General features: G+C 37.7%; 1 protein-coding gene across 4 annotated transcripts in view; it reads left to right on the forward strand.

Moving 5' to 3' along the window:
* cep192 (centrosomal protein 192) overlaps window positions 1-12,477 on the forward strand; it is a 97,982-nt gene that overhangs the window by 69,925 nt on the left and 15,580 nt on the right. For 3 of the 4 annotated variants that reach the window (XM_062029704.1, XM_062029706.1, XM_062029707.1), the window contains 10 exons: window positions 1,248-1,427; window positions 1,512-1,772; window positions 1,837-1,958; window positions 3,114-3,220; window positions 4,317-4,464; window positions 4,667-4,757; window positions 4,877-4,955; window positions 5,889-6,012; window positions 8,630-8,735; window positions 8,809-9,034. In XM_062029704.1, coding sequence (XP_061885688.1) covers window positions 1,248-1,427; window positions 1,512-1,772; window positions 1,837-1,958; window positions 3,114-3,220; window positions 4,317-4,464; window positions 4,667-4,757; window positions 4,877-4,955; window positions 5,889-6,012; window positions 8,630-8,735; window positions 8,809-9,034 — 1,444 coding nt within the window. The remainder of the gene's footprint in view (window positions 1-1,247; window positions 1,428-1,511; window positions 1,773-1,836; window positions 1,959-3,113; window positions 3,221-4,316; window positions 4,465-4,666; window positions 4,758-4,876; window positions 4,956-5,888; window positions 6,013-8,629; window positions 8,736-8,808; window positions 9,035-12,477) is intronic. The other variant, XM_062029705.1, reaches the window with a different exon arrangement.

Genomic DNA, 12,477 nt, shown 5'->3' on the forward strand with positions numbered 1-12,477 from the left:
TGCACTTTTTTGGGGAATTTTGTGATCAGTCACAATCCTTATGTAAGACAAGAGAACACATGTTTTTCTTTTTTTAGTCCACTTACAATGGAGCCTATAGGTGTTGCGCTATTCTGCCTATAACGCCCTTAAAAACTTCCAAACATCTCCATTATCATCACCATGTGTTACTGCTCGCTACGACCTCACTTCATTTGACACGGTATTTAGAGAGGCACATCATGTTTTTACATCTGAGGGGTCCACAAATTGACCATTAATCCATGAAAGACAAAGTTGGACTCATTCGCGCATCGCTAAGTAACGTATTTGATTGACATAACGATTGCCGTGCTGCTGTGACCGTGACGCTAATGAGAAAAAGGATAGGTTTGTTTGCAGTTGATTTCCTGCTACCAATATTAGTCATCTACAATTCATGTCTGCAGTTGTTTTTATGGTATCAAGTTCATATTTAAGTCTCATTATTTAGCTGCACATGTCCCTGTCGTTCAGCAATATTAGCTAGCAATATCATGATTCAGTATTCATCTAGTTTATAAATACTATTAAGGATATTTTCTTGATGCTAACATATATCACCAAGTACGCTATAATGTGGTCATCAGTCTCGAATAAAGCACTTGGCATTCCCGCACAACAGCAACTAAGCTTTTAGTTTCTGTTATAAAAATGGACAATGTGAAAATACGATAGATTGGACCAACAATCACAATATTTATTACCGGGACTTAACATGACGTTAGTTTATTTGCACAACCAAGTCTTCGTAGTTATATTTAGGCCTAGCAACCACAAAAGATCTCTAGTCCTTTTTTTATGGGTTTTTTTCTGCTCTCAAACACTACCGGTACTAATATAGACAATAAACTCGTTTGCATCACATAGTTTCTCAAACAAATCAAATGTTCAAACATTTTACAAAGTGATCTCTGCAGACCCGAGCACGGTCTGATTGTATTCCACACGGTGATGAGTGATATTTTTAAGAGCCATTTACTTCGACACACTTTAGTTTTTTCCCCTGACTATTACATTTATGAAGCACTTCTTTCGGGACTCCATGAAAGCTCATGGAGCTCGACACCCAAGAACGGCATTTTCTTCTCAAACTGTACACTCACTCACTTGTTTTAATGCTACGCTCAAGCTGCTTGACCGTCATGTGAATTAAGCCGCGAAGAAGAAAAACTGATATGACGTCATATGCAACCCAGCAATTAGTAACAGAAGGACTTGTCTCTCAGCTGCAGAGTTTGTTCAGTCCAGAGGCTCGTCTAACCCGACATGGAGAGCTCTCCATTCGCCCAAGAGAGGATGTGACCGTCCACCTGCTCTTTGCCCCCACCAGGGTGGCCTGCATGTTAGCCAAGCTGGAGATCAAACAGTCTGGAGTGCGGACATCTCAACCAGGGGTTAAATTCACCGTGAGAATGTTCTCCTCTTTCACTTCCTGTCATGTTTTGGCTCTTACATTTATCAGTCCACAAGTCTTTTGCTCTCCGCTCCAGATTCCACTTTCTGGCTACGGCGGCACCAGCAACATCATCTTGGAGGACCAGAGGAAGCAAGCAGACAACTATGTGGCGACAATGCCAGATGTGGCTGTTAACGGTGTCAGAAAGGCGTGTCTGTGTGTGAGGAACACAGGATCCAGAGCGGCTTTCATCAAAGCCTTGGTCTTCTCTGACGTTCCCTCTCGATCACTGATGGACCCGACTGTCGTCAGTGTGGCACCATCACAGTTTGTCCTGAAGGAAAGGACGCAAGAGGTAGGAGAGTAAAGACACTTGGCGGTGTGGACTTTAAGGTGGGTTACAATAGCTGCTTTTTCAGGTGGTCACAGTGCTCCTAAAGTTCACCCAGAGGGAGCAATGGCTGTGTCAGTCAGACACCCCCCAGCTGGCCACTCTGTTGCTGTTCTGTGGGGATGAAGTGTCCAGACAGCAGTACAGGAGGTGAGACCTTGCTCTGGAGCTTACTCACACTTCTATCATTTATACCAGGGGTTCTTAAACATGCTTGACCTCGGAGGCCAATCTGCTGTTATCTGTCAGAGCATACATTGAACGATGCATTCTCTTCTATACTGCAAAGGTTTATTTCCAGTCTTATATGGAGTGGTTTTGATTATTCACGTGAGAGAAGCACAAAAATAAATTAACACCTTATTACCTACACAAATGTAGTTGTGGCTGCGATTTTGAGAGTATCCCTCAAGTAGGCAAAAATCCATTCAAAATATAGTTTATTTATGATATAATATTTTTATTCAATTAATTTACTTTATAATATTTAGATTTTATGTATTATTTATTTTGTATAATTTTTCCATTTTTTTAATTACTTGTAAATATTTTGTAAACAATTATTTTTTTATGTAATTATTATTTGTGTCAGAGCCAATGGAAATATGGCTTTGTAACGTAACACAACATTATTGCATGTTGTATTTCTAGCCAATGTTAATTAGTGCATATTGCAATTTCTTGTATACTGTATGAGTTTTACATGTCCAGATACTATATGTAAATCGTGTGTAAAGTTTTTAAAACAGACAAGTTTTCCTAACAGCACTACATTAAAACAAATGTATATGAGCTTTTTGTTATTGGCCTCACACAATAAACTACTTAGACTTGAATGCTATTATTGTATTAGGGCTGGACCATTATGGCAAAAATAATCTTCACGATTATTTTGATTGATATTGCAATCACAAATTACACGATTACCGGTAGATGTGGCCTTTTTTCAGTCATTCGCTCCTCATCCGTTTCACCGTTATGAGCACCGAAATTTGCATGTACGTTGCATGGACCATTAATCTTTTTTTTTCTTTAATTATTACATTTTAATGATCGTGAGAAGCCATAATCGAAATCAAAATTTGATGAATTATCCAGCCCTGTATTGTAAATTATATTTTTACATTTGATTTACCTAACTAAAGCATCATATCTCTGCTCCTCTTAAGAGATGTGTCCATGCTGGATGTGTCCGTGCTGGATGTGTCCCTGCTAATAATACTTGGGCAAATTGTCATTGTTCGTGCAGCTATACAAGGCTGATAAGTTTACAAATGAATACGTCTTATGTTTTGTGTGTTTCAGACTCCTTCGAAGCAAAGCACATGTTGGACAGAACGTTCTGGCCGAGAATAGCGTGCTAAAAAACTTGGAGTTTGATGAGAAGTTCCTGGGAGAGGAATTGATTGAACGTAAGAACACATGAAAGACAAGGAGCAGGAAACTTCTTATAGTTTTCTACTAACTGTGTGTAGTTGATACTTGGTTACAACTTATTAATTATTTGTACTGACCATTTTCCCTTAATGAATATACCGGTACTGTGATGCATCAATACTCACAATTGTATTTCTAGTATAACCCCTTGTTCTGTCACAACTTGCTATAATAATGATAATGAATTTAATTATTTATATTTGTGGAATTAAATGATTGTGATTAGGGATGTCCGATAATATCGGACTGCCGATATTATCGGCCGATAAATGCTTTAAAATGTAATATTGGAAATTATCGGTATCGGTTTCAAAGAGTAAAATTTATGACTTTTTAAAACGCCGCTGTGTACACGGATGTAGGGAGAAGTACAGAGCGCCAATAAACCTTAAAGGCACTGCCTTCACATAATATCTACGGCTTTTCACACACACAACTGAATGCAAGGCATACTTGATCGACAACCATACAGGTCACACTGAGGGTGACCGTATAAACAACTTTAACACTGTTACAAGTATGCGCCACACTGTCAACCCACACCAAACAAGAATGACAAACACATTTCGGGAGAACATCTGCACCGTAACACAACATAAACACAACAGAACAAATACCCAGAATCCCTTGCAGCACTAACTCTTCCGGGACGCCACAATGTACACCCCCCGCTATCCCCTGCCCCCCCAACCCCGCCCACCTCAACCTCCTCATGCTCTCTCTGGGAGAGCATGTCCCAAATTCCAAGCTGCTGTTTTGAGGCATGTTAAAAAAAATAATGCACTTTGTGACTTCAATAATAAATATGGCAGTGCCGTGTTGGCATTTTTTTCCATAACTTGAGTTGATTTATTTTGGAAAACCTTGTTAGATTGTTTAATGCATCCATCACAACAAAATTAGGCATAATACTGTGTTAATTCCACGGTATATATCGGTATCGGTTGATATCGGAATTGGTAATTAAGAGTTGGACAATATCGGAATATCGGATATCGGCAAAAAAGCCATTATCGGACATCTCTAATTGTAATATTACAGTACATGTTGTCAAATGTGACTTTCTCGTAGCGTTCGATCTGCCTGAGCGGCCAAATGAGGCCCACATCTTCTATGGGCACATTAGAAAGGTTGCAGTATTGTTACTGGGCGGCACAGAATGGGAGGACAGCACTGAGTTACCGTCGACGTCTGCTGGACAAGATGTGCTGACCGGCAGGTAACATCTTACCTGAACATGTCAACCATCCACACCATCGTATTACAGCGCCCCTTTGTTTTAAGAAATAATTGAATGGGTGGTCATGTTTCTATTGCTGTGTTATCAGACAAATTCCCTCCTAACTTTGAGATTATTATGATTGGACTACATGAGATGATCATTATTGCACTGCAGACCTTCTGTCATGTTTTTTTGCTAGTGGTGTTACAAATGGAAATATGTCTTTGGACGTGCTGCCAGTGAGGGATCTTCAAGGTCCAGCAATGAAACCTACAGGATCCACCTCAAAGGTTCCATACGCCTTTCAAAACTTGGAGTCTTATCAATAGTTATAATATAATCCTTGTTAATCAGTTGAAAAATAAACAGTACCGGTATATTTATATATATTTTTTGGTATACTTCACAGACCTCAGAGACATCACACAAGCAGTCCGAGTCATGGACTTTGCGCCCAGAACTACTCGTTCTCGGAGTTCCGACAACTGGTAAGGGATTTTAAAAACATATTTGAATTTACAGGAAATGCTGTTCACCTAAACCAGTGATCTTAAACAGGGAGTTCCCAACCCTTTAAGAGGAACTGCACTTTTTAAAAAAATGTTGCCTATCGTTCACAATCATGAGGAGATGTTTATCTAATCCATTATTATTATTATTATTATTATTATTATTATTATATCTTTCAGCACAAGGCTTGTCTTCCCCGTTTCGATGATGAATTAATTATGATCCTCATTCCTCCGAAAAAAAGTGCAAACAAGATGCTTGTTTTTCTGTCTACAGGTCTAAGCTAAATGTCAAAGATGCCCAACTTCACGGTTTATGGCCACAACCTCCTATTATACAAGTGTGAGGCGTGGTTTATAATGTCGCACAAACTTTTGATTGACATTAAAGATAGATTATTAGTGTTCAGGAATTTAGAGTGCCGTTACAAGTTATGAGAGGAGAAGAGGAGCTTATTCTTCCTGACTAGTCTGGGACAATATTTGAAGGTAAAATGCCTGAAAGACAGCAGCAGGGGACAAAGAAAGCACTGTAAACATAACTACTGTTAGTGGCGTAACGGTGCAATTGAAAACTGAACCACATCTGATTTTTCCGTACAGAACCTTTTAAACCATTAAAAAAATATACAGTCATTATTTATCAATTTGTAATTAATTTGGACAGTTACCTGCTGGCAGTTTGTAGTTTTTCTTTCATTTTAAAAAGCATAAAAACTATTTGGATACAAATTAGGCAGTTAAATGTTTTATATTGTGTTCCATTACTGTACCCATAATGAACTGTGACACTAAAACCCAGCTATGTACTAAACCGTGATGATGGTGTACAGTTACACCTTGTTAAAAGTGGAGTATATTTCATTACTGTTTCTCCGTCGATGATGGTAGTAGGTAAGTTTGTGTTTGCAGATGCTGTGGCCAGCACTAATCAGGTACAGATCAAGAACAACACCTCCAGAGAGCTGAGCTTTGACTTGTCCTGGCCTGCTCACTACCTCACCATTACGCCTCAGCATGGACTCATTGAGCCACAGTAAGAACCAACACCATCAAATCCACTCATGTCTCCGGGCTGCACAGAAAAACGATATATAAAGTTACGTATTGATTGCTGATACATTCCTGTGAGTCCAAATAGACAGCACGAGATGATGTATTACAAGACAACACTGTCATCAACTTAATGTGGTCATTTCATTCACTGTAGTGAGCTATGAAACATTTATTATTGTGTCCTTGCACTGATGTTGTCATTGATGTGTGTCATGATGCAGTAGTTCTGCTATGACAGTGAAAACACGTATTGTATAGTTTATTGTAGATCGTGTACGTCAGGGGTGTCCAAACCTTTTCCGCTGAGGGCCACACACTGAAAAATCAAAGCATGCGTAGGTCATTTTAATATTCTTAATTTTCAAAACCTTTACAATATAAATATATATTTTTTAACCTTAATGGCTCCCCGCGACTCAGTCACAAAAATTAAAAAAATAAGTCATATGAATGTATGTGTGTTTGTATGAATATATATATATATATATATATATATATATATATATATATATATATATATATATATATATATATATATATATATATATATATATATATATATATATATATATATATATATATCTGTAGATCAGGGGTCCTCAAGTACAAATCTTGAAGGTCCACAAATGTTATTTTGAAACAGGCTGGGTCCGTTTATTATCGGTCAAGCTTATATAGTAGTAGTTTAACATTTTCTTAAAATTAACAAAAATAAAATAAATATCCAATAAAATACACGAAAGATTTTCTTTGAAACAAAAATAAATAAGAACTTAAATAAAACTTTCAGTTTTAACAAAAAATAAATACTTTTAAACACAACCCTCCTATCCCTGGTAAACAAATGACCTCAACAGATCTCATTCATGTGCAAATATAACTATGGTACAGTAAATCCCCATTGTGTAAAACACAGCTGCTCAATGGGAGAATTGGGCTCTTGGGGTTGAAGTCAAGACTTTGAACTTTGGCTCAAAAGGTGTGATGGCCAGTAGGTAGGATGAAAACATATTGCTCTGTCCATTCTTCCTTGAAACGTCGGTTTTCCCTGTCCAACTTTCTTTTACTAGCCTGAGCCAACTTGGAGCATGCCATTGTGATTTGATTCACATTCAGTGACTGACGAGTGAACAGTTAGCGAAGTAGCGATACGAGACAACTGTGTGCCTGCAGAGAGAGGTTCCATGCATGTGGCATGAGCGCTGTATGACCCAGGTGGTAACAGCCTATCAGCGCGTCGTTGTGATAGAGATGACAACCCATACTCTGATTGGCTGATTCCGCAGCCAATCAGAGTGGCGTTCTCTCGCTCTCACTCCGTCTCTCTCTCTTTCTCTCTCAGAGAGAGAGAGAGTGAGACACTGAGAAGTGTAAACGAAACGTGGAGATATTTGACTAAAAACTACAAAGAACGTTGACTTGCGCTAGCGATAACTCAAAGATAAATACAATTATTATATTTTTTTACAATAATTATAATTATAAAATTATTTTTTAATTTTTTTAAAATTTTTTTACTATATTTCGTGCTGGGTCCGGACGGACACGTCGCTGGGTCCGGACATGGACCGCGGTCCGCCTGTTGAGGATCCCTGCTCTAGATCAACTTTAGAGCATTCTGTTGATATAACGTTAAAAATGTTTGTTCTATGCCCTTTTTGTTAAAGAAAACAGTTTTTAATGGCAAAAAAACACAAAATATTGTCCCCCCAAAAAATTTCACGCTGGAATATTTGATATGAACTAATTTGAGCCTCAAATAGATCAATAGCAACAATGATTTTGATTTATTATTATTTTTGAGCAATGGCTTTTTTAAAGAAAATAACAGCCTGCAAGGCACCTTTGTGTTATTAGAGTCAAAATCGCAACTTTTTCTCATTACAAAAAAATCCCACAAAAATTCTCTGGGGTCCAAAAATAAAAAATAAAAAGTCATATATCATTTTGTATTACTTTAAACGTTTAAATCTCTATATCAACTTCAGATTTATTCGTCGATTATACGTTCTTATTCATTTTTCATGTTTTTTCTGCATTGTTTTCTCATAAAAATATTTCAAAGTGGAATATTTGATATGAAGTGATTGAAGACTTTAATAGGTCAATAAATCATAAAAATTTTGATTCATTATTATTTTTTGAGCTATTACTATTTTAAAGAACAATAGCCTGCATGGCAGCTTTGTTTTATTAGTCATCATGCAACTTTTCCCTTTTAAATTTCACCTGTATTATTTTTTTCTCCCACTTTTTTATGTTTATTTAAAACATTTTGTTTTTTTTGTAATATTTTTAGTATGTGCCATGGGCCATTAAAAATTAGCTGTTGGCCGCAAATGGCCCCGGGCCACACTTTGGACTCCTGATGTACATCATGGTAACAGTAATGTTTGAACATGCCGAGAAAAAAGCAACTTGTAAGATTTACCTTGTTTGAAAAGTAGTAGGAAGAATCCGAGCTTGATCCTTCTCAATGTATCAGCAAATAATATTTGTCTATTCTCTTAAGTGCTATATACCTCATACAGTACATGCTGAACTGCGTAGACAGGTGTGACATGCATAAATTAACAAAGTACATGTTGTTTACAAAGGAGCCACCTCCAGATTTTTATCACTCCCAACCGTTCACTTGCCAGCAAGACTACCATGCTCCCTTGGAGTGGACAGATATACGTGCAATGTGATGATCAGCAGAAGGTACATGATTTTATAAACAAGCCAATTATTTGGGAAAGATGGTCAAAAACAGATCAAACTTGCTTTTGAACAGTTTATCAGGATCCAGATTCGTGGAGACCTGGCACTGGATGTTTCTGCTGCCCCAGCAGATTCCACTCTGTCCGCCCTCAGCCCTCAAGCTGCCACTCCATTGTTGCCTTCAGGGAGGACAATCTCCAAGGCAGCACTTAATACACCTTCGCAGCTGCCTGAAGATCTGATCCATTTCAGCAACAAAAACATCAACTTCCCCAACACGCCCTCAGGAGAAACATCAGGTACTCTACCAGTAACTTGTATTCAATGCTCAGCGATATTACGGTGGGGGAATAAGTGTTTCATCCTGGCTGGCTTTGCACATTAAGTCTACCACCTTTAGGAGAAGAAAGTACATATTTTTATCCAAACAAACAAAGGTTAAAGGCCTACTGAAATGAATTTGTTTTATTTAAACGGGGATAGCAGATCCATTCTATGTGTCATACTTGATCACTTCGCGATATTGCCATATTTTTGCTGAAAGGATTTAGTAGAGAACATCGACGATAAAGTTCGCAACTTTTGGTCGCTGATAAAAAAGCCTTGCCTGTACCGGAAGTAGCGTGACGTCACAGGTTGAAGGGCTCCTCACATTTCCCCATTGTTTACAATGCAGCGAGAGCGATTCGGACCGAGAAAGCGACGATTACCCCATTAATTTGAGCGAGGATGAAAGATTCGTGGATGAGGAACTTAAGCGTGAAGGACTAGAGTGCAGTGCAGGGCGTATCTTTTTTCGCTCTGACCGTAACTTAGGTACAAGGGCTCATTGGATTCCACACTTTCTCCTTTTTCTATTGTGGATCACAGATTTGTATTTTAAACCACCTCGGATACTATATCCTCTTGAAAATGAGAATCGAGAACGCGAAATGGACATTCACAGTGAATTTTATCTCCACGACAATACATCGGTGAAACGCTTTAGCTACGGAGCTAACGTGATAGCATCGTGCTTAAATGCAGATAGAAACAAAAGAAATAAACCCCTGACTAGAAGGATAGACAGAAAATCAACAATACTATTAAACCATGGACCTGTAAATACACGGTTAATGCTGTACTGCCTGGCGAAGCTTAACAATGCTGTTGCTAACGACGCCATTGAAGCTAACTTAGCTACGGGACCTAGAGCTATGCTAAAAACATTAGCTATCCACCTTCGCCAGCTCTCATCTGCTCATCAACACCCGTGCTCACCTGCGTTCCAGCGATCGACGGAGCGACGAAGGACTTCACCCGATCACCGATGCGGTCGGCGGCCCGGAGACGGAGGAAGTCAAGGTGAGGTCGGCGGCTAGCTCGTCTGCTATCCATCTCAAAGTCCTTCTGGTTGTGTTGCTGTAGTCCGCCGCTAATACACCGATCCCACCTACAGATTTCTTCTTTGCAGTCTTCATTGTTCATTAAACAAATTGCAAAAGATTCACCAACACAGATGTCCAGAATACTGTGGAATTTTGGGATGAAAACAGAGCTTTTTGTATTGGATCCAATGGGGTCCGAATACTTCCGTTTCAACCATTGACGTCACGCGCATACGTCATCATACATAGATGTTTAAGTTAACCCGGCCGTATTGGCATGTGTTGCAATGTTGAGATTTCATCATTGATATATAAACTATCAGACTGCGTGGTCGGTAGTAGTGGGTTTCAGTAGGCCTTTAATTTGTATTTGTATCATTATGTAGGTAGGTAGGTTAGACGTTTCTTGTAGTAGTATTACTTATAATAGTGTTCGCGTAGTTTCTTCTAGTAGTGTATTGTTTCTTGGCGTTGTAGTAAATTGTAGTTTTTTTTCATGTAGTATATTGTATTTGTAGTACTGTTAATGTACTGATAGTTGTAGTGTTGTTTTAGTAGTTTCTTGTAGTTTTAGTTTGAAGGGTTTGAAAAATGCACGTAACAAAAAAATACAATATACAGAACATTCATAACTCAAAGATCTATAGAAGCAGAAAAAAGTAAAAAGAATGTAAAAACAGGCAAACTAACACACTACGCACATGTAGAAAAGAACACTACAGTCAATTATTAGAAAATAACAAAAACAACATAACGAAATAGGTCATATTAAATATAAAATATTACCCACAATACTTTCTAGACGGAAATATACAAAATGACAACATGGACAAAGTAGTTCAACGCTTGAATAACTACTTTGTAAATATGGGAATCCATCTGGAACAAAGATTCAAAAATGATGGATCAGTTGAAGACTGAAATGAAACCATAGACCGAAATCCCGACTTGATGTTTCTCAACAATGTGACAAAAGAGGAAATAATCAAAGTTGTAAAAAAATCAAAATCCAAGACTTTCAACTGACTGTCACGGAATAGTTATGGAAACAATGAAAAAAGTTATCGCATAAATTTCACAACCTTTAATCAGTATTCCAGGCAAATTTCAAAACAAAATAAAAATAACAAAAGTTGTACCAATTTAGAAGACTATAAGGCACAAATACCAATTTACAAATTACAGACCTGTTTCTTTACTGACACAATTTTCGAAAATAATAGAAAAATTATTAAATAACGGATTAGACACATTTATATACAAAAGTAGAACTCTCCCGGATAACTAATTCATCAGATACAGAACCAACATTTCAACATTGATTGCATTATTGGAAATAACAGAGACAATTACCTATGCAATAGATGGTAAACAATGACCTAATTGATTACTTTATTTGCTGTAAAAGTGACATTTTGTTGTCAAAATTTAAAACAATACTGTTAACAAAGTCCAACACTTAACTTAGTTTAAATGCCTGAAACAAAATTATTAAAAAAAAAAACAAGTAAAGAAAAACAAACCAAAATAAAAAGTGCAGGGAGTTCCTTGGCACAGTAGCATCTCCTATAAAGTTAACTGTAAATAAAAATTTGGATAAATAAATGGCATCCTAAAGTTTTGTATCAATGCTCCCCATACAGGTTGAAATATTATTAACCACCTAATATCATCAACTCAGATGGATAAAACGATTCAAAATTCACAAGTGTTGCTACTGACAGACTGAATATTACCCTTTTTTACAAAATGGAAAAGGTTATTAAGACATTGTCATGCAGCGATATAAAGTACAAATCATCAAGAGCATTACTTAGGTAGAAATATCATAGGTTACAGTATTAACATCTCTTTCAAGGCATGATTGTACCAATTCATATTTTGTAATATAATGCAATATTTAGGCAGCCTACACACACACACACACACACGTAAATATGGCAGCATACACAAAATATTTCAGGGATACAAGTCTCGCACAACTGTGCTGTTCTGTTCTGCTGGTTCCTCGTGTGGCTCACACTATTCTCTATCCTCTTCATGTGTCCTTGCAATAAAACTAGACTGAGCTTAGTTTTAAGGTTTTTAATCTTTCTCAATCACACAAACTGCTTCTACTCTAACGGACTGTTTCTATATTGATATTTTTTGCCGCTTTGTTTCAAGTGATTCACAGACATGTCGCGAGGTACTAGCCATACTTTTTACGCAACCTAGAAAAAAGACGTGACGGCAAAGTCCGCCTTATTAGTAATGAGCGCTGCCTTCATTCCAGACGTGTGTACTTTTTCCTGACTAATGCCGGGTCGGCGTGTGCACAGCCTGGATGGGAGAATACGAACAAGAGAAACGTGGCATAACTTCCATCACGTAAA

This window comes from Entelurus aequoreus, linkage group LG20 (assembly GCF_033978785.1).
Source record: "Entelurus aequoreus isolate RoL-2023_Sb linkage group LG20, RoL_Eaeq_v1.1, whole genome shotgun sequence".
Taxonomy (NCBI): Eukaryota; Metazoa; Chordata; class Actinopteri; order Syngnathiformes; family Syngnathidae; genus Entelurus; species Entelurus aequoreus.